This window comes from Chenopodium album, chromosome 14, assembly GCF_948465745.1.
Source record: "Chenopodium album chromosome 14, dcCheAlbu1.1, whole genome shotgun sequence".
Lineage (NCBI taxonomy): Eukaryota > Viridiplantae > Streptophyta > Magnoliopsida > Caryophyllales > Amaranthaceae > Chenopodium > Chenopodium album.
The window spans coordinates 54,096,683-54,119,982 of record NC_137847.1 but is presented as its reverse complement, the minus strand read 5'-3'; the positions used below and the strand labels follow the sequence as shown (position 1 = coordinate 54,119,982).

Sequence of the window (23,300 nt, the reverse complement as noted above, 5' to 3'; positions counted from 1 at the left end):
ATTTTATTTTTTTTTTTTTTTTTGTGAAAATTTCAATTCTTGGATAAAATTAGAGGAAGTTTAGATTAGAACTTAAATGATGAACCTAATATGTTAGTTGAATGTTTATTAACGTTTGAAAACATTTTTTCTTACTTTGTATATACAATTATACATACTTGAAAAACATTGGTATGTGCAAAATGATGTAACATGACATCTTTATTTAAACAAATTGCACATGATTTTAATACATACAGTGGCCATTATATTGGTGGGGATAAGAATATAACCATATTTGTTAATAAAGTTAGCTTAATTTGAGAGGTTATTTGGCCAAATAGTACGGTATTGTAAACCAACTTCTCATTTAAGTAATTTTTTTTTTTTGCCAAACAATACGTAACATGTTTTTAATTATTTCTTTTATGTCACACATAACGAAATAGACCTTAAAGTACGTACGCTAGTATAACAACTACTACGTAATATTTAATATAGACCTAAGCACTTAACACATGCATTCCTTAAAATCCTTATTAGTTAGTAGTTACTAAAGTACATCTTTATTAATATGAATAGTGATAAGTGCAATGACCTAAATTGGAGTATAGGTACCTTTAGCCTAAGCTATCCACATTATCACAAGCGACTTGCTTTTCATGCATGGTAGAAGCTACACCACTTCTACTATTACTGATGGAAGTCAAACCCTAACCTTTGTAACAAACTTGCTAAGATCTACCAATAAAGGTAATTGTTAGCTAGTTATAGTAGTTAATACTTTATTGTATTCTAGATGACAATTCATTTTACATATATTCTCCTTTCTTTTTTACTTGACATACGTCGACTTTCACACTATTCACATTCCTTTTTTAATCATCTTCTGTGAATTATATGTAAGGAAAAACATATTTATGTGATCGATCCCGCTAACGGGCGCCCCGAGGCGTTAGTTAAGGTATAAATATTTATATATAATTTATCAATTTATTAATTATTACTCATTTAATGTGATTATATGTCTATAAAACAATGTAGCAGAATCAATTTTCAATAGATTAGCATTTAATGCTACTTTTCATTTAAGATATTCAATTCTCCATGATCTTATATATTTCCCATGAGTAAGACAACTATACAAGAGTAGTATTATAGTTAAGAGTTTACATTTTTTTTTTTTTTTTTTTTTTTTGTGAAGAAACGCTTCATATCTACTGTAAAATGTAGTTATTTTTTCCATTATATTGATTCTTACTCCAAAAAAAAATATGATTAGAAGTAATAATAGAAAGTAGAATACCTTAAAAAGTGCATAAAAAAGAAAATCAACAACAAAACCTTAATATAGTTCTCATCTAATATTTGACTAAAAAAACAGGATTCAAATCTTCGCTACACGCAGTAACTTTGTTCTTTTTTCTTGGTGCATCATCTGTAATATTTGCATTCTCTTTATCCATCCAACAATTGTTTGCATAATGTCCTGGTTTCCTACACTTAGAACAGTGTCTTGTTTGTTTTGCCAACTCTTTTCCACCCACTTGCCGTTTATTTTTTGGTCGTCCTTTGGGCTTCGACTTTGGAGGACATGAAATATCATCATCAATTACTAACTCATTTGATTGTATAATTTGCTCATCTGGAACATGATCAATTGAAGTGGTACTTCCATCAAGGCGCCAACGGTTAGGAAAGTAAGTAGATGGAACTTCATGACAGTCCTTTTGAAGAAATACTCGCAGTATGTGCCTACAAATTATCCCTAAGAACTCATACTGCTTGCAAGAGCACATTGCAATGTTCCCATCCCAAAACACTTTATGACATCGACTTTTTTCGTTTGCATAATATCTAACCGAGAAATCATACCCACTACTACAAATGATAGAATATTGGCTTGACCTGCCACATTCCTCCTTAAACTTCTCATAAGCAAATGGAGTGAGCACTTCAGAAGCTTGTTTTTCCAAAGGTGACTTGATTTTTAAAACATTTATCTTGCTAAATGCCAACATATTATCATGTGATTGTCGTTGGATAATCCCACGAACCGCAACATCAACCTTAAATTTAAAAAAGTTAATTATTTATACTACATCAAATAATATACTTAAAGAACATATTTTTTTTTCCAAAAAAAAAAAAAAAGTTTATTAACCTGTTTAGCAAGATCTTTTAAAGTTGAAGTAGACGAAACAAATCTCTTGAAGAAACCATTAATATACTCAGATCTTCCTGTAGTTCTCATTCCTCCAAAATAATAGCTTCGAAGGTATGCTGGAGCCCAAAATTCTTTGATTTGGTATAAACCCTTAACATGTTTATTGTCAAGCAATTTGTATTTGTTAACAACAATGGGCCATTGATTCTCAAAATCTTCAACGGACTCTAGCTTATAAAGCGTATAAAAATCCTTACACCAGTCTTGATACTTATCACGCAAAATAAATGTGAACCAACCACTAAATTTTGAAGTGATATGCCATATACAAAAACAATGTTTAGTGTGTGGAAATTCTTGAGCAAATGCTTGGGTCATCCATGGATCTTGGTCTGTTATGATGGTTTTTGGTGGTTTCTTCATTGTAGCCACAAAAGTCTATAAGGAATAAAATCAGTTATTAAAATTAATCCTATATAAATTGTCATGAGTATATATGATAAGAACATATTTTAAATGATGATATCTACTACTCCACTAAACTGACGCCAATGCTATTAGAATATCACATTATCACAACAATATCACATAATCACAATAATATCTCATAAATGGTCTAGTAATATATGATAAAATTTTATCTTAATAAATATGATAATTGCTAACATGTAATGCAAGCTGTATACCTATATGATAATTGCTAACATGTAATACAATATGATAATTTTATCGAAGGTATGCTACGTTTGTTGTTATATTGTTAATGACTAGCCAAATGTAAATATTGTTTGCCAATATTTGATTGATAAGGTAGCACATTAGCACATGTCTATCAACAAACTAAAAATAAGATAGCACAAGATTAAATAATATTTACCTTCATTAACCATTTAAAAGTATATGTAGTCTCATTCCGTAGCGGTGCACATCCAAATAATATTGTCTTCCCATGATTATTAACACCGACAAATATTCCCAACGGCATGTCATATACATTTACTTTATAAGTAGTGTCGAAGACCACAACATCCCCATATTTATCATACCACTCATTTGATTGAGCCGGACACCAAAGTAAGTGCTCCAATTTTCTCTCATGATCAACCTTAACAACATATTGGAAGTTGGAATTTTCTTCTTTACAAGATTTGAAATATTGCAGTAGATTGGCTACATCATCTCCACAAATTGATCTTCTCACTTTAGTAAAAAGATTATGGATATCTTTTTCAAGAAAAGGTAACTCTCCGTGTTCTAGATTTTTTTCAAGCTCGAGAACACGAATAATTTGTCTCACTGTAAGACCGGCCTCCTTTAAGATAAGAATATGCTTCTCATCTTCTTGACTTATCATTCTATTTGCCGGAAGGAACCGCACTTGTGAGTTGTGATTGAGATAAAAGAGGATGATTATGCTCTTTTGTAAATGTAGTTACATGCCATTCTTCATCAAATATTTCATTGCATCTCCTCAATTTAATACGCAAATGAGCATTGCAATTACATCTAGTGGATACTCTCTTTCTTTGCTCTTTGTTTGGGTCAATTTCCTTTAGTGGTTGACTTCGACTACGATGACAATAGAAATCACGCCGGATGATTTTACCATCTTGTTTTTTGGTTCGATCTTTTCGAATGCTAAAACCATGGAGGCGTGCATAATTTTGGTAGAATACCCATGCTTCTTCTTCACTAAGAAAAGTTTGACCCACAAATGGCTCAAGCCATAAGTTCGATTGATCATGATTTTCTTCTTCATATGATGGAGGTTCATTCAAATCAAACATTTTTTATTTTCTGTTTTTGTTTTTGACGATTTGTATTTGATGGAGGTTCATATGATACCCATGAAATATCAATTTTTCATGTTTCTGTTTTTGACGATTGGAAGAACAATGATATACATGTAAAATAATTGTTTTTTTTATCTTCCATGAATTAAGGAGAGTTATGGCAGTAATTAATTTTGGTTTGTATTCACATTTCACATAGTACTCAGAGTATTTTTTTTTGGGACAATAAGAAATATTTAATACAATAGTAATAAATGTGAGAAAGCTAATGCATCAAATATTGCTCTTATCTAGCGCCCCCGGGGCGCCAATTAGCTTTTGCCTTATGCGATATCTAATTATAATTTTTACTTATCGAGATTTGAAGTTATTGAAAGTTAAAATTATACATTACCAAGCGTGATAAATAAATGCATGCAAAATTCCGTTTATTTATTCATTTAATTTTGAAAATAATATCACTATAGTTAGAGAACTTCACTTGCATTTTCATGGATCTCAACTCTCAAGTACAATAACTAAATAGAAAGAACATTGAAGGAAGTGTGGCATTGGGACAAAGAGACGTTTCGCATAATATAAGCCAATACAATAAGATTATTATTAAATAAAAATATAAAATATAACTAATAATAAAAAAAAAAGGAGGGGAAGATAGTTGTGTGAATAAGAAGCCGTTATATTTAAAAAATGGGTCATACATTATCTTAGTTTCATGGCTACAAAAAAACACGATCCTTTTTTCACATATCATTATCATGCAATTCCGGGTCAATTTTCTCGGGGCCCCACATAACACAAGACACATAGTAGGCTACTACTTTGAGGTGGACTGTGACATGGCCCATTTTATCCTCATGTCTGTGGACTGTGGGCCCACAAATCTCTTTAGTGCTGGACCACCTGGTCCATATATCACTGTAATTTTTGCAATATGTCTACTTGTTTGTTTGACATTTGCTCTGTTGGTATTTGTTCATATTCTTTCAACATGAAACAATAAAAATTTATAAAAAAAAATTACTGGTCCACATCACTTATTAAAGGCACAAACTTTTAGATGATGCATATTGCATACTCTTGTAAGTTGTAAACTTGTAAATATCAGCACCTCATCCCATTTAATAAGAAAATGTAAGAGCACTTGGGTCAAATAGCCAAATAGGGCGTGTAAAGTGGCCAGGATGGAGTAACATCACCGGCAACATTCTTCATCTATTCGCCTTATTGATAGTGTGATTTAAACTAGTCATACAAGTATGATAAGTTTACTAAGACAAAATTAGTATTTGAGCAAAGTATAATATGTACAGAGTAAGTTTTATACATTAATACATAAACTTTTCCACAAAAAATTTATAATAGGGACATAATTGACAATCATATGACGTAAATGAAATTAATTGTTTTCAAGGAAAGGTAAAAATAAAAATAATTCATCCTAGGACCCTAAGATCTCTAGTCTATAAGTCAAAGAGCTAGCCAACTGCTCAACCTTTAATCTTATTTAGTATCAAACTATTTTATTCTTGGATTAATTTCAAGCATAATTGAAAAGGATAGGCAATATCCTCAATTCCCTTGCATGTGAACGAATAATACTAACACTTCGGGGAGTATAATTGAAAGAGTAAAGACAAATTTGGGACTTTCGACAACTATCAAATCTTTTTCAAACTGTATGTACATCCTGCTATTTGGTGATGAAAACAAAACATTATAAATTTTCAAGCTTGATATTCTAAAGTGTGAAGAATCACAAGATTAGTTTATACTACAGCACTGCATGGAGTGCTTGAAAGCATTACCAGCCATCCTTAAGCATTCTATATTTCTCGAGAATGTACATCCCTTCCTTATACTTTTCGCTCTCTTCATATGCCTTCTCCTGCATTCAAATCAATGATACATTAATATACATATGATAAACAAACTCGATGACATAACAACTGATGACCTCATAGCAGAACTGGTAGAAATTATTATGGAGGCCAAACATACAGGTTGTATCTCTGAATGTGTTGAATAGAAAGACCGAAAATACAAATAAATCCTTGATGTTCAATCCATAATAAAATTGTTTAGAACTTGGTCGTCAGCTTAGTCAATGTAAGTAACTACAGAAAGTCCGCCTCCAGGATGATCAAATCTAATCAGTTAGTCATGACAAAACCTGCCATTCTAGCTTGTATATGCACAATTAGAACAAGAAGGGTAAGAATCCTGACACCAAAACGAAATCAATCTTATCTTCATCTCAAGGAAATTTATAAAACCAGTTTGTAGGAGCGTGATGTTTAGCAAATGCACCAAACAAGAAGTTGGTATTGACAAATAGAATGGAAAGTGGGAGCAAGACCTCTCATGAATATATGACATTATAGTTTGCTAACAAAAGATCCTCAATCTATTTAACAAAAATGTCACTTTTAGAACAACAGAGGAGTTAAGAATCTCAAGCTATTTACCATCTACATTTATATATAATACATTGGATCAAACAGAAAGTAAAATGGACAAAGTAAGAATTTAATCCATCTAACTGCTGTGATCTTTCATATTTATAAGACCTTTTATATAATATTGTATATAGGCTATGATAAAAAAAAGATGAAGTTTAAGTAGGCTATCAAATTTAAGGTAGAATACAGCTACAGGTACAAGTTAAAGCTACTGCAAATATGAGCACAACACATGCAGTGACTGGCCAAAATATTCAAAAATGTTTGCTTGAATAGCTTAAGGAATGAAAGAGCAGAAATCGATCATACTGATACTTACATACTTCCAACCAAGTATTTGCAAGCAAGAGCTACAATATATATCACTGACAGCGTGCAATCCACTGGTAAGATGTCGTTCCTCAGTAGGCCCAAGACAGATATTAACTCTGAAATGTTTCAGTAGATAAGTTCAATAAGTTTGACACAAAAAAGCATTAGCAGTCTTAAATAGTATTGCCTATAGAAGGCGAAACTCAATTTGCAACTCTGAGCATAAGCAGAATGAAAATCTAGTCTTCTGACTCTTCTCGAATGACCTTTAAACCTTAATGCAGACACTTACAGTAGGACATCAGTACATTTTACTAGGACACACGACAGTGAAATCTGATATAGACTAATTTTTTCAGAGCTTCCTCGTGTTGGTTCTGATGCACAAGTCAGTAAGTCACCACAATTTGAGTCTGTAAAGCTTATCAAGACTTAAGAGCATCTACATCGATAAGGTGTCATGACAACATTTCAAGGAGGGTTGCAAGGGCGTCTCCTTAACCCACTCTTTCAACTTAGTTATGACTTGTGAGAGCATAAGCATCCTAATATATATGCCCTATGTTTTCTGTACTTAGGTAGCAGTGTTCCAATGAAAAATTCAACTACATTATGAAGAGTTTCAATTTTTGGGTCCAAAATAAATGTCATGAGTCCATACTCATATAGTCATCATATTTGAGAGAACTTAACACGAGTACTTGAGGTAAAATGAAAACATGAAAAAGTGATAGGCACAAATTACACCTAATAATCGTCCTTACATATAAGTATATAACCAATGTAATTAATTCCACTTACCAGTAATTTCTAATTCATCTTGAATACCATCTCACTAAAGGGAAGTGAAAGGATATCTCAAGCTTGTTAAAGCCACGAGTTTCCAACTAGCAACCTACTTTGCATGTCTTAAGGACTAAGATAAATTGTATGTATTGGTGTATATTGTATAAGGATCCACAAAGGGTAGTTATGTAGACGGGGTTCCATCCCACCTTCCAAAACTTAGACGAACTAAGATTATTAACATCCACTCCGAATGACTGAAGTATGCAGAATTAACAATGTAGCAGGGTATTTTAAGAAGTCTAATTTGATGTATTCAAGTATCATATTATCAACAATTTGAATCCAAGTAACATAACATTCATCAAATTAGGTTCACTTTCACTTAATCCTCAATTAAGCTTCTCAAAACAAACTAATTAGAGCACTAAACACACTTCCATTCAACAACATAACATTTCATAGGAACAGCTATTTAGAATACTACAGCAATACCTTAATATATGCAAGAATAGCATCAATTTTTATTTTTCTTAAAAAATTATTTTGGGGGATAGGATGATCATCAACATTATAATTCTAATTAATTCAATTCAATCAACATTACAATCATAAATTTATACATACAAATCCATTCCCATGATCACTATTTATTACTACCTACCAAACGGGCCGTAAAAGCAATACATAAGAGTTCCAAGAAAATCGGAAGCAGAACAAACACTAACAAAATAAAGGAAAATGAAGAGAAAGAGAGAGAAGCATACATACACACTTCTGAAGAGATAAGCTTTACCAAAACGGCCCTGAAAATTCTTCGAAACGATGTCGTCTGGAGATGCAGAGTCAACTTTACAGCAGCTGCATTTGAAAATCCTTGGACCTGGAAGTGATTCTATAAACAATCTTCCCATTTTAATAACTAATTTAAAACTAATTCAAAACCCCTTTTTCAAATTGAAAATTAAAAAACATATAAAAATTTCAGAGAGTTTAAATTAAGATATAAACCAGAAAGATTAAAACTTGGAAGATGATGAAGTTTGAAGAAGAAGATGATGAAAAGCCCTAACTTCTTCTATTTTTTTTATTAAGAAAAAAAGAAAAAATGAAGAAAATAGGTGGCTTTGAAGTTTGAAAAAAGAAGATAAAATTGTTTGGGCTGGGTTTAATTTTTGACTTTAAGTCAGCCCATTATTTATCAGCCTCAAATAAACAAAAAGCTTTAGACTAATCTAGTGGAAATTATAGACAAGGTTGTCATTTTCTTTAGCTAATGAATGATGAATCTAATCCACCTATTCATATAGTAGTACAAACTACAAAGTATGGACTATAGAGTATGAGTTCAATCTAATGCATCAAATACAATAATAGAATAATTACAATAGGCATTAGTCGATTGGCATATAAGAAGTAATATGTTAATTATTCATTATTTAGCCGCTCGATTAACATGTTCAAAGCTTTGAAAGATTTGTGGACATCTTCGATTTCATTAGCCATATTGCCACTAGACCTGACAAAACGTGACTCATTAAGTCGGCCGCAATCTGACAAAACTTGATCGTAAATCTGATTTGACAACTCTATGTGCCATAGAGGCTCCATTAAAAGCGGATTGATTTTGATTTAAACAAAGTTTGAAAATTAATGAAGCATGCAAAGAACATAGTAGGATGAAAGGATTTATTTATAACCATTTGAGTATGGCCATATGGCCTAAATGGGTAGAAAGTTTATGATGAAAGTATAGTCCATTATGTATAGCAATTGATAAATCAACCCAACAAAACAGCCCATTGGGTGACATGCTTGCACTGTTGCACATGATGATTATAAAAATTAATTATATTAAAGTTATGAAACTATTGTACAACAACGTCAAGATGGCCGAGTTGGTCTAAGGCGCCAGTTTCAGGTACTGGTCCGAAAGGGCATGGGTTCGAATCCCATTCTTGACAAATGTGTTTTTTTTTTTTTTTTTTTTTTTGAAGTCCTTAATATATTTGCTTAGGCTTTGATCCAAAAATTAGCTAGGATTTGGAAGTGTTTGGAGCTACTTATGAAATTCTCGACTATCTAAGGTTTGACATCTTGTGTTTTTCCACCAATCTTTCTAAGAATTTCTCATTTCGAATCACTTTCTCTTTTCAAAGAGTATTGAATGATTAAAAATGAAATTTAAAAGGAAATTTTGTGTAGAACTACCCTAAACATAAGGTCATTTGTGAACAACTACCTTTTTTTTTTATTTGTTTAGAACTAATCGCAAGTTTGAAAATGTTTGGGTAGCACTATCCAATAACGTTTTTCGTCCAATTAGAATGTTACTTTGCCAATTTTTCACTTTTGTCAATTACAATGGCCAATTAATACTAAAATAAGCAAAAACACGAATTCAATTAAACCCCCAAACCTTAGAAATCAAAATCCCCAAATAATACTAAACTCATGAACCCTAAAATGAATCCTAATTAAAACCCTAATTAGGGTAAATTAAAACCTTTAAACAAATTGGGAGAGTTAATTTGGTGACAAAAGTGAAAAAGTGGGCTCCAATAACGTCTTAATTGGACGGAAAATGTTAGTGAGTAGTGCTACTCAAACGTTTTCAAACTTGTGGGTAGTTCTAAAGAAATAAAAAAAAAATGGGTAGTTGTTCACAAATGACCCTATCTTTAGGGTAGTTCTACACAAATAATACTAAACTCATGAACCCTAAAATGAATCCTAATTAAAGCCCTAATTAGAGTAAATTAAAACCTTTAAACAAATTGGGAGAGTTAATTGGGTGACAAAAGTGAAAAAAGTGGGCTCTAATAACGTCTTAATTGGACGGAAAATGTTAGTGAGTAGTGCTACTCAAACGTTTTCAAACTTGTGGGCAGTTCTAAACAAATAAAAAAAATGGGTAGTTGTTCACAAATGACCCTATCTTTAGGGTAATTCTACACAAAATTTCCAATTTAAAATTACAAAAAGTCGAAAAGTTTATTCTACACATATTAGCTAGAATATGGGTTCTAGCTACTTGTTCTCTACATGACTACATGTACCTCCCTTCCAAATTGTACAACCCCGAAACATGTACCTATTAAACTACTGTTGTAGTAGCAAATATTATTGTCTAAACTCTAACCAAACCAACTAGTTAGATCAATATACACTTCAATTATAAATACTTTGTATATATAGTTTACTTTTTTTCTTTTTTTTTTTTTTTTACTTCACTTCTACATGTTTATATATTTTCTAATGAGTTAGTTCATACATCTCTTACTACTCTTCTTAAGTGAAAAAAGAATGTACCAATTGATTAAATATGTTCCAACCCGGATGTTAGACTAAATCACTCTAAATTTTGCAAGAAAAGATGGATTAGGATCTTAGACTAAAAACACTCCTAATTTTGCAAGAGATTACGAAGATTTTTGTCACTCAAGCTATAAGTATGTCGCTCATGTCCTTGTGCTCTCTTTCACATAGGCAATTGTACACTGGCCATCAAATTATAACGAAACATCAAACAAAATTGTGTGTGTAAACACATTTACAACTAAATATAGCTAGATACATCATCATCGTTAAGTTTATAAATTGGTTATCTACTGAAAATATGTTCTATGTCATCAATTATGAATATGACATTCTTCTAAATAACTCAAAGCCATACACGTGGTATGAGTTAGTTTCAATAGCCTATCTGTGATTTGGCCATTTGGGTGCATGCATATATTATGATATAAAGTTAGTTAAAGGTAGAAAAGATGTGACAAATTAATTGGAAGCAACCTATGTTCATTTTTGGGGCATATGATAAATAAGTTTGAGAGTTCCAACTTCCAAACATGATATGTATGTGAACGGTAGCAAAACCTTTATTCTTGATTAAGTGTACAGATTTGATCCTTTTCATGAAGATTTGTAATGAGAAGTGCTGGGATTGCCTTTTCTTTTGAATGCATCATTATATTTTGAGTAATGGTTTGGGTACTCCCTTATGTTTGTTCACATGAGTGGATAGCAATTGATCCATGGCAGCGCACAATGAGGCCAGGCCGGGATGCTTATGATGAAATGAGATAATACTTGATCAATACTAGACTCAAGTAGGTTTGATTCAAGCTCGATTTGAGATGTTGACAAGTTGAGCCGAATTACTCAAAACTTGGTCGGAAAACTCATGAGAAAATGGAAAATCTGAGCAGTTCAACATATCATCTAATATCTAGGGATGTTGCGCTGAGCTTTGTATAAATGTTGCATGACAATTAATTAACCGGACTAACTAGGCTAACTTTAACTATTATTAATTAGAATACGTACCGTCTTATAATTTCTCTAATATGACTCTACATTTGAAATTATCTCTTATAAATTACTATGAGATGATTTTTACTATATACACAGACTGCGTGCACAATAGTTCCTGCTAATCCTTATTACGAGTACTTACACCGATATCATTTATTGAGATAGAACCAACTCAACTTTCTAGAGGATCTATGCCAACCCTATTATTTGAAGCTCAAAAGTGTGTAAAGTGATATGCCTAAGCCTGTTAGTTGCTTGCCACTTTCTATATATGCCATGATCGAATAGCATATGCTTCATTATGTACTTTAGATTTGTTTGTACCTTGATGCTTTGGAATTGTTATTACCTTGAATTTTCCACTTTAAAATTTGCTTTGGTTGGGAAAACGGAAGTACGTACGTGTTGATGTAATGCATACATGTTGCTTGCGTTGCTTTGGTGCGGGATTGATCGTCCTTCATTCCTCTTTTTCGTTTACTGGTGAATTAAAACTTAATTCTTATAGTGACAATAATTACAACTAATTCTAGCATTTGGATAATACAATAACGTTTTCTACTATAGAATAGGGTGTTACATCCGTGTTTATCTTTTAAGGCAACATTTCAAGTTTTATACTCTATATTTGTCCCATCATTCAAGAGAGCTTCCTTATAGCAATCAAGGTTTAATTATTTATGCCATATTCTTCATTATAAATTTATAATAATGTGTCATTTTAATTATAATTATTTGCCCTAGCTAGTTATGGTTTATATGAAAAGAATTTTCAACTATTGTAGCTAGGGACTATATTGGTAGTTTAGCCATTGGAATTAGCAAAATGAGAAATTAGTCTAAACAATTTATAGTGACCATAAGATGCATCCTCCACCATTACTTGATTTTTTGATACCGACCTTCAATTTAACAACCTCCAATACATATGCTTTTGTAGAACTGAGAAACTTAAGATCTAGGTGTTCCCAACAGATGATGGGCGTAACCACTTAATCCACTTGACCTAGGACTTTACAACCCTCGTAATCATGTTCTTAATTCTCCTACCTTGACAATGCTTTTAATATGAGTCCGTTGATTTTATGTTAATGTTGTATATTTGGCATGTATGTCTTTTAGGAGTTTTAGGTAAGTCGAGATTCCTTTTGTATTGTGTATATATATTTTCGTTATAATGAATGCAAGGGCTAAGCCATTTTCTCCAACCGTTCTTGAGTTTATCAGCTTTGCCATGTCCGATCCATTGTCCTGCCTTACCTTTCCTTGGCTTATTATCCTCATGCGTTGCCTATTTGCCAATGGCGGCTCTGAGACAAGTTAAAATGCTACCCTCTATAACCATTGGCTTTGAAACAAGTTAAAATGCTACCCTTTATAACCATATATATGTTTATTTTCAATGAATTATGTATCGCTCTTATTAATCAAACAATTAAAAAATCGAGCATAGTGAAAGGAGAATTGAAGTTAATTGAATTCTACATTTTTGTTTCAAAGTAACATGTCCATTCAAGTCATTTCAACACTTTAAATCATTCAAATTACTTCCCATACAACTCTTATTACTTTCATACCTTACATCATTTAAGGCCTAATGCGCTTAAAACGTGTTATTAAACATAACCTTATGTTGGCAACAATAATGGATTAACAACCCCCAATCATGAAACACGCTTTATATCTCTTCATCACGCAATTGTTAAAACCAACAATATGGAATTTGGAATAGTAAAATAAAACGTTAGATTTTGTTGTAGTTGTATTTATTATCGTACTATTTCCACTAAAGATAACAAAAAAAGCCAATAAAGAAGGATAAAAGTGAGGGGGGACACTAGTATCATGGGTAGTTCACATGGTGGGAGGCAAAAATGCGATTTTCATCAACGATTCATATGATATTCATTTTGATTTCCTTCTTATAACCCTTCAACGGTTTTCCATAGATTTTGAGATTTTTTGTACTTAGATTAAAATTTTACCTTTACTTAAAGCCAAAAACTAAAAGCAATTTTTATTTCACTTCATTCTCTTTAGAAATTGGCACGTTCATTACTGTAGGGGATGTCAAATTCCAAGGCATTCTGGATCTTGGATAAATTCTCCATTATGACTAAAATAAATTTCAATAAGATTTAAAAAATTTAGATAAACTCTCCGTAAGTTTTAGTAATAATATAATATAAATTCAGATAAATGAAAATCACGTGAATATAATACATCTTTAATCTAATTAATCTAATTAGGTAATGTAGTATATTGTTTTTTCCTTTATGTTTAATTTAGTTTTTGAAGTTTCTATTATGTGAATAAGATTGGAGTTTAAATTTTGTATTATTTTTCTCTAAATTTTTTTTAATCAATTAGCTTTCATATGGACATTTAATCACTTGATTTTTTTTTCTTTTTTCATAAAAACTACTAAAACAATATAATGTACATAACTCATATGTAGTATATTATATTGTTATTAACATGCTTTGAATCATACGAAGTATGTTTTTAGTACTACCAATGATGAGCTTGTACGTACTTCTACAAAATTTGTTTGTGAGCGTTGAATGAAGAGAAAGATGGTGATGTATGTATTGAGGAGAAAAACAAAGAAAATTGACAATTTAATAAGAAATGAAAATATTTATTGCACATAAAACGGATTATGTAGCAATCATTTTTAGTAAATATTGCACATAATAATGTAATATGAAACGAAAGTAATACACAACCCGTGCTTAAAGTGGGCCGTTTATAGGAAGAGCAATTAGTATTATGTGCACCTAGAAATAGGTGTACCACGTCTATACTTTTGAACATTTAGTAAAAAAAATTGAACATTTTACAAAAAATGAACATTTAGTAAAAAAAATATGAACATGTCACAAAAACTGAACATAAACATGCAATTTTTATGTTCATATTTTATAAAGAAATGTTCAGTTTATATTACAAAACTATTGAATTATTACGAGTCAGACAAATTTCTTTCAAAATTTGTCTAACTCGTAATGATTCAAAATTTGCGATTGTTCAGATTTTTTTCTTAAATGTTCAAAATTTGTTATTGTTCATATACTTTTACTAAATATTAATGGTCAAAAGTATAGGCGTGGTACATTGCGATTGTTCAGATTTTTTTTTTACTAAATGTTCAAAATTTGCAATGTTCAGATTTTTTAATTAAATGTTCAAAATTCACGATTGTTTAGATTTTTTTTTACTAAATGTTCAAAAGTATAGGCGTGATGCATTGCGATTGTTCAGATTTTTTAACTAAATGTTCAAAATTTGCGATGTTCAGATGTTTTTACTACATGTTCAAAATTTGCAATTATTCAGATTTTTTTTTACTAAATGTTCAAAAGTATAGGCGTAGTGCACCATTTCTACTAGGTGCACCATGGTGCATTTTAAAATTTGCGTAGCAAGTGCTTCATTGAAAGTTCTTCGGATATGTCTCATATTAGTTCTTACCTCTTTATGAATTATTGAACTGCGTACTACCAAAAAGGACCTTGAAAAGGCCTAAAAATGTGAAACGGAATTGAAAGAAGTGGTGGGGCAGATTAAAAAACAAAAAAAAAAAAAAAAAGGTTTATGTGACAACCAGATTTTAATTGTGGTACAAAAATTAGTGTGATTTACTTCAATATCCAACCTTTAAACTACTAATGATACAAAGTATATTATTGTGAGTTTGTCAAGACAGCTAATTCAAAACCTCTAAAAATGGAGAAGATAAGGGAACTTTTACTTTTAAAGTACTTCTAGTGGGAATTGCACCCTCAATCTTAAGGTTAAAAAGATTTTTTTTTTTCCTTAGCTCTAGCGTCTAGGCCAATACATAATTAGTTAAAATAATGTATGTATATATCGCCCAATGTGATGCCCTACTAATCGAGCAAGACGGGCTATGTAGATGTATAAGAAATCAACAATGCTTCAAGATCTTTAGGGTTAAGGAGTTTGAACAACGTATTAGCTCGTCAAATCAAATTATATTTAAGAATTAAGATACACAATACCACAAGGAATCAACAAACAATATCATGACTTTTTTTTTCTTTTTTTTTTTCTTTTTTTTTTTTTTTTTTTTTTTTTTGAGAAAACTTGTTTTAATTTCATTCTTCACAAAATTCAGATGTTTAAAATTATAATTTTACACGTTCATTGTAATTGTCACAAATTATTTTAAGTGTGGATTTCCCTTTAATGGTAAAGGTCGAGTGATATTTTGCCAAAATTGATATAGTAAGAAAAAAGTGACAATTAATTTAAAGCTAGAATATCTATCTATTAACTATTACTAAAACAGAAGTTGCTGACGTCACCATTGTCCACGTGTCGCTTTCTCAATAAAAATTTTCTCGCCTAAATGCAATGATGATGTCATCTTTTTTTGTTTTTGTTTTTTTATTTTATTTTTGTGTAGAGCTATTATATTTAACATTTTTTAAATTTAAATATTGGAAACTTCTACATTACAACTAAAACGTATCAATTTATCGTAGGAAATTAAAACAATTTTAAATAATACACTAATAAATGACCTCCTACATTGAACTATGAATTAGACAATGTTGAACAGATACTATATCATAATTTTGATGAAAATAAAAAATTTTAAAATTACAAAATATACATAATTCTTATTTATATTAGCGATTTATTTTTAAAATGTACAAATTAAAATTAGATTTTATATAAACCGTGCATCGTACGGGTTCTAACCTAGTTAATGTAATAGGAGTAAAACAGAAAAAGAAGATTGCAAATAATAGTCATTATTAAAATCCAAAACTTAGTACATCTCATCCCCCTCCCCTTCTATGTACAACTAATATCACTAATAAGAACTATCATAATCAAACTTAGCATTCCATGAAAAGGCGAAATACTAATATCCAATCAATCCTAATTGTCTTTCATCGCAAACAATCTAGAAAATTAAAATTCATACCAAGAATCCCAACTCCCTCACTCTATCTTCCAAAAAAAAAAAGACAAAAAATCATACCAATTTTTATTATATTGACATGAACAAGTCATGATCAAACATTCTCATGATCTTGAACGATGTTATTGTCATCCTTCTTCCTACCAAAAATGCTAGGACGATAACCCTTCTCCAACATTTTTTCGATTTCCTCGATAGGCAGCCCTTTAGTCTCCGGTACAAGGAAGAATATGAGAACGAGGCCAATAGTAGAGAAACCGGCGTATAAGAGGAAAGTCCCCGCGGTCCCTAAGGCATCCGTTAGTGTCAAGAACGTCTCACTAACTATAAGGTTCGCGGACCATAAGGTCACGGCCCCTATGCCACTACAAATTCCTCGGTACCTTAATGGGTAAATCTCCGAGTTTAGGATCCATGGTACCGTCCCCATTCCTGGGGAGTATGTAATGATGTATAGTCCGAGGAATACCACGGCTAAGAAGCCCAATCGACTAGGGCACCCTTGCGTGAAATAAACTCTATGATTATCATGGCACGATTTCTTGGCTGCATCAGTTTGTGTCACGCAAGCTCCAGGGTAAAACTGTTACAATACATTCACAAGAACAAAAAAAGTGTTAAATTGAATATAAGTAACAAACTAACACATCAACAACATATGTATGATACATGAAAATCAATAATTGGTCATAATGATGTTGAATGCGCAATGATTTTAATTACTACATACCTCGTTAACACCATTAGCACAGAAACCACATTCCTTAGACGCCTTAAGGCAAGTGGTACAACTCCATGAAGCCGCGGTTGGAGATGAAGCATATGCAGGGCAAGTGCTATTAAAAAACTTTGTATCACTCGGGCTAATCTTAGGGGCAGCCTTAGCCGCCTCATAAAAGAGGCCGGTCAGCACGACTAAGCAAGTGATAATGGCACACATTGAGACAAGCATGAGCCTCCGCCTCCCATACCTATCCACAAACATCATGCTTATGATGGATCCCACTGCATTGAGCCCTGAGGTAATCAAAGACAGGGCTAATGCAGTGCTGTTGGACGCGAATCCTGCCAGCTGCACGATTGTAGGGCTATAGTACATTATAGTGTTGATCCCCACAAATTGTTGGGTCACTAAAACTGTGATTCCTGCTATTAGTCCCCTTCTCACCACTATGTTTTCCCAAGCCTTTTTCGCTCTGAAGAATACATTGCCTTCACCAACCGCCTTTCTGTCAGCTATCTCGTGCTCAATTGAGGCCTTGAGTGATGCCATCTCTTCTTCCACTTGCTCTGGTGAGTAGATTCTTCCAAGAATTTCCTCTGCCTTATCTAACTTATTCTGTCCATTCATTAAATGAGAAGTTCAGACTCAATCTATGAATATTAAAGATGAAAATCATAGGTTTACTGTAATTTTTTGTAAAAAAATTTACATTTCTGTAAAGCCATCTAGGAGACTCAGGTAGTGTGAGCATCAAAATAAATTGAATAGCTGCTGGTACACCTGCTACTCCAAGCATCCATCGCCACGTTCCCTTGACCTTTATAATTTAATCAAAAATCAACAAAAAATTGTTACTACTCAATGCTCAGATCATACATAATTTGAATAACCAAAAAATTGTTACGGAGTATTATGTAATATTAACGAGTAACATACTCTGGTGAAGCCGATGTTAATGAGGTAAGACAAGAACTGTCCACCAGTAATGAGCAAACCATTGGTTGCACCAAGAGCACCACGGACATTAGCAGGAGACGTCTCTGATATGTACAAAGGCGATGTCATAGACGCCATTCCAACCCCTAAACCAACAATAATCCTTCCTAAAATGATCACCCAAGGAGCCGGAGCCACAGCCATGACAATGGATCCTGCCAAGAACAGGACATCTGCAAGCATCATAGTCGGTTTCCTTCCAATTTTATCGTTCAACACACCACCAATTCCAGCTCCTACTATCGCCCCTGCCACTGCCATTGCCACAATAGTTTCCTAGACCAACAAAAAAATCTCTTAGTCACAGTACAAATCCACCTAGAATTAATTACTTGACGTATATAAATATAATTATTTAGGGACAGAGGAAGTAACAATTACGTACCTGCAACCATGTTTTCTGCTGGACCTCCTGAAAGTCTTCCTTAATGTACAGAAGAGCACCAGAGATAACCCCTATAACATACAACACGTACCATATAGTAAAAAAATTGAAACAAATATCGAAATTAAGTACATAACTCGAAAAATTTATAGTTAATCAATTTTGTACCTGTGTCATATCCAAAGAGTAGACCACCAATACCGGCAGATAAAGCAAGCCTCATAATGTAAGGAGTCTTTCCAACTGTTTTGAAGCATTCTGTAAACTCCGATTTATTAACCTTAACTACACCGCCTTCTACCATTTTCGCTAGATCAAATTAAATCTCTTCACTACTTCAAAATCAGAAGAAAAGCTGCGTCATATATTGGGTGTTTCTTGGCTAACGTTTCACCCTATATACAAAAAATTTGTGAACAAAGTAAGCATATACATAGAATTAGCTGGTGTCATACGTTACTACTACATCAAAAAGACATATATATGTATGTCATAAATAACTAAATATAGGATAAATAAGAAAAATAATGAACTTTGGTTTAATTTTGAAGATATGATATGATCACAAAAATTGATTATGTTATGTGACAAATATATACAATTTGATAATTTCCTTAAGTAAGATGATTTGATTATAATTTTGAATGGACATATGTCACATATTCCCATTAATAAGTACTCGTAATTAGTATACTTGTTTAATAGATAATAAAATCTCTTCACCTGATTTATTACCAAATTGAATAGATTATTACCAAATAAAACTTATATTGCAATATCAAAGGAGAACTAGCTCAAAATAATAGTTCTCGAACTAGCTAAAGATATACAAATTTCATCATTAATTTGTACTCCGTATTATTGCAGATATCCTTTATAAAAAATTACTTGAAGATCCTTATCACTATTATAAATTTTCAATTAACATAATTCGATTGAATTATTGGACAAAGTAAATTAGAATATAAGCTTATAGAAACAACTAGCATAAATTATGATGTGGATCTCTCAAGAACTAAATTTTAACAAGAACTAAGTTTTAACAAGAACAAGATTTAACAAGAACTAACAAGAACTAATGAAATTACACAAAAATTAAAAAGGATACTCACAAGAATAGGGGGTCTCTTCCTAGAAGATGATCACACAATCAAACGAAACTCAAAGAATTAATTCCAAAAACAAATCTCTCAATCGTTAAAGATCACTATTGATGATTTGCACCCATATTTATAGAACGGAAAATCGTCCAAAGATAGGAAACTAATAATCATATCCTAATTAGACATAATATTAAGAACCTAATACTAATACATCTCCGAATTATATTTGTAATCAACTACTAAATCTATCCTTAACATAAATACATTAAACAAAATAAATTTCCTAATAACTAAAACTCTTAACATAAATACATTGAACAAAAAAAAAAAAACCTAATAACTAAAACTCTTAAAGCAAGTAGGATAAACCCTTTCAAATAAAAGATAAAAATTCATAGGCAAGAACTGTAATAATTAATAATAACTAAAAAATAGTATAAGCTTTTTAAAAACTACGTAAATTTTCATGAAAACCCATATTAAACTATTGCTTCCCGTCAAAAAATCATTGTAACATTACAACTACAAAACGCCACTAAAACCACTCTTAACTTCCTAAGGCCAAGGCTAACTATAAACACCAAATCTCGTATTACATAATAATTTAGAAAATTATGATAAAATTGCACATCAATAGGTGTTATTAATGTTTGACCGATACTCTTATAAATTCTTATAATAGTTGCATATACAAGTATCATTTTCTTTCTTTCAGAAGTTGTCCAATTGTGAGCGACAGGTGTCTAGTTAGCAATGGCTACTAGTAGAATAAAGAGTCGTAGATAAGGGGGTCGCTATAGTATTAAGGAAAATTATAGGTCATACCAACAACTTTTATTTCAAAGGGAAAAAAAAGGAATACTCTTTATACAAATTACAAATCATGTGATTTTTTCTTATGTGGATCCCAATTCATCAATTACAACAAGAATTTTCCTAATTTATTTTCTTACCTTTATAAATAAATATTTAAATTAAATAATCCGAGTAGTACAAAAAAAATCATCAAATCAAATTATATGAACTAAAAAATGATATATGTGGTCAACCTTGATATTCTATTCCCGTACAAAAATCCATTATACATTATGGTACATCGTATACTCATTGTGTATATATTTATTTAATTTATTATCTATGAATTTTTGTTAAAATGCTGTTGAAAATGAAACTTCACGTGATTTACGTTATAATGTGCTACATCTCTTGTTTTTTCTTTTTTTTTTTCATCAAAGTTTAACTTTTTCCTTTATTAAAAATATTTACAAATTATAAGTTTTTGTTGTTTTTTTACAAATCATTATATTATATTCTATTTTTGACACAAAAAAAAAAAAAAAAAAAAAATTACCCACATTTAACTCATCACAACTTACCCGCTAGTATTTTATTAATGTTACTCGATTTGTACTTATTACCCCATCTTTACATTTAAATAGTTATTAATGCCAATGCAAATAGTAAGTGTGTATGAGGATTTTGATTAAAAACGAAATTGATAAAATTGAAGCTACCAATAAGAGAAAAGAAAAGTGTATATGTTTTTACTTTTTAGAATTTAATTTGTGTTATTACTATAGTATAACCAAACCAAAAACACAAAGTAGAGGATCACTCTAAAACAAACTTCCTATAATCTGTTCACATCTTTAATTAAGTTGATATACGGCCACTTTTTTTAAAAAAAATAATAATATTTTTCCCACTTTTCAAGGCAAAATTAAGGGGTAACTCTAATCCGGTTTTTTGTAACCCTAATTTTATTGCTATATTTGCGAACCTTATCTTGTATTTGAAATTTGAAGTTAAAGATAACTAGACTTTACCCCAAAAAAAAAGAAAAAAAAAAAAGTAATTTCTTACTTTCTCCCATCTCTGTTACAATTTTTGTTATATTTTCTAGCTGCAAATGAGCTACTCATAGTGATAACTATTAACTATGTCGTAATTTGTAAACGCATCAACGTAAAGATAATCAAAATCATTTGGTTAAATCAAACAAGTTTTTACCTTATTCTTAAATTTAAGAATCATTTTTGTAACTCTTTGAGTTATTAAATTTTTATGCAACTTTTCCGAGAATTTTATGTCACTCTTGTTTTATCTATCTATAAGACTATATAACTAACTAATTACTCCTTTTTAAACAGATCGATTCTAGTAAAACTATGATTCCTAAGAATCTGCGTTTAGTTGAGGGATATTTTGTAAAAGTACTAGATGTAATTGAGTTATAGTATAAATAATTTTTTTTTTTGAAAAGAAAGAAATTATTTTAAGTTAACAAAATTGTGTTAATTAGTATTGCTTTGTCATATGATTGAAAACTAATTGTGTTAATTAACATTGCTTGTCATATGAATGAAAACTAATTATGTTAATAAACATTGCTTGTCATATAAAAACTTTTTCTTTTTTTTTTATATTTTTTTTGAAGTCATATGAAAACTATTGAATAACCATAAAGACATTATAGTCCCTCGTATCATTACTCGTATTAAAAGACCACCACAAATTTCACCTTTTTAAGAAGATCATGGGAAAATGCTTGAAACAGAAATTATTTTTGGAAAATGAATTATTTGTTTACCTTATAAACAAATTACTATATTGGATTTAATTTTCCTTCACCTTATGAAACCAAGAGAGACGAACTATAAAAATGTTACGAGTACCAATTATTTCGCCATCTCTATATCTTTTACCAAAATAATTATTAATTCATTACTCATTATAATAAACCCGTATATGCACATGTTTTAAGTGTGTAGGTTTAAACTCGATTGAACTATTCATAGAGTGTAAATAAATCCATACGACCATACACAAACACGAAAGACCATATAATATATACATGACACATTAAGAGTATATGCATAACCTCTACTACTAGATCATAAAGTATTAAGATTACAGATAAACTTACTAAAGAAAACGCCAGCCTTCTTTGAAAGTAATGAAAAAAAAGTTGTTTTTCTTCTTCTTTTCTTTTCTCCTTCGATCTTATGTCTTTCTTTTTAATAATATTGTGAAAAGTTGTTGAAAATAAAACGGACCAAAAAATGCAAAAAAAAAGAGGAAAAAAGAGGGAGTTTAGTTTTGAAACAAAAGGTGAAGAGTGAATCTAAATATATATAGAAAATACTCCGTAGTTTAATTGGTTGTAGTTGCCAATTAAGTAAAGTGAAGTGTCATATTTCATTTTTAATTTTATTTATGACGAAAAATATGTGGTCATAATTTCGTTTTTCTAATTTGTTTCCTTTTTTAACAGTCACTAGGTAGTTGTTACAGTGTTGGCTAATAACCCAATTTTTTT

At 31.0% G+C, this 23,300-nt stretch overlaps 2 protein-coding genes, 1 non-coding gene and 1 pseudogene across 4 annotated transcripts; 1 reads left to right on the top strand and 3 right to left on the bottom strand.

Annotated features, from left to right (window-relative positions):
- Positions 1-1,340: 1,340 nt before the first annotated feature.
- LOC145578399 (protein FAR1-RELATED SEQUENCE 11 pseudogene) lies at positions 1,341-3,933 on the bottom strand (annotated as a pseudogene).
- A 1,628-nt stretch (positions 3,934-5,561) lies between these two features.
- Positions 5,562-8,676, bottom strand: LOC145577584 (putative yippee-like protein Os10g0369500). Its single transcript, XM_081635076.1, has 3 exons — positions 8,271-8,676; positions 6,721-6,829; positions 5,562-5,827 (listed from the first exon to the last, which is right to left on the bottom strand). The coding sequence occupies exons 1-3, from the start codon at positions 8,411-8,413 to the stop codon at positions 5,744-5,746; spliced, it is 336 nt and encodes a 111-aa protein (XP_081491202.1). The 5' UTR covers positions 8,414-8,676; the 3' UTR covers positions 5,562-5,743.
- A 706-nt stretch (positions 8,677-9,382) lies between these two features.
- TRNAL-CAG (transfer RNA leucine (anticodon CAG)) lies at positions 9,383-9,463 on the top strand. Its single transcript has one exon. It is a non-coding gene; the product is annotated as a tRNA-Leu (tRNA).
- A 6,923-nt stretch (positions 9,464-16,386) lies between these two features.
- LOC145577581 (inositol transporter 4-like) lies at positions 16,387-23,063 on the bottom strand. 2 transcript variants are annotated; one of them, XM_081635072.1, is made up of 7 exons: positions 22,908-23,063; positions 19,047-19,273; positions 18,879-18,949; positions 18,434-18,769; positions 18,207-18,314; positions 17,504-18,112; positions 16,387-17,356 (listed from the first exon to the last, which is right to left on the bottom strand). In XM_081635072.1, exons 2-7 carry the CDS (start codon positions 19,180-19,182, stop codon positions 16,868-16,870), a joined length of 1,749 nt encoding a protein of 582 aa, XP_081491198.1. In that variant the 5' UTR covers positions 19,183-19,273; positions 22,908-23,063; the 3' UTR covers positions 16,387-16,867. The 2 variants fall into 2 exon arrangements, with proteins under 2 accessions (XP_081491198.1, XP_081491199.1); XM_081635073.1 differs by lacking the exon at positions 22,908-23,063 and adding an exon at positions 19,991-20,718.
- Between the last annotated feature and the right edge of the window lie 237 nt (positions 23,064-23,300).

Coding starts and splice junctions, on each gene's coding strand:
- LOC145577584 (XM_081635076.1), bottom strand. CDS start 8,413: ATGGGAAGATTGTTTATAGAATCACTTCCAGGTCCAAGGATTTTCAAA. Junction 6,830..8,270: donor GCTTATCTCTTCAGAAGTGT/GTATGTATGCTT, acceptor GAAACATTTCAG/AGTTAATATCTGTCTTGGGC. Junction 5,828..6,720: donor AAATACTTGGTTGGAAGTAT/GTAAGTATCAGT, acceptor ATTTGAATGCAG/GAGAAGGCATATGAAGAGAG.
- LOC145577581 (XM_081635072.1), bottom strand. CDS start 19,182: ATGGTAGAAGGCGGTGTAGTTAAGGTTAATAAATCGGAGTTTACAGAA. Junction 18,113..18,206: donor CTAGATGGCTTTACAGAAAT/GTAAATTTTTTT, acceptor ATGAATGGACAG/AATAAGTTAGATAAGGCAGA. Junction 17,357..17,503: donor GTGCTAATGGTGTTAACGAG/GTATGTAGTAAT, acceptor GTATTGTAACAG/TTTTACCCTGGAGCTTGCGT.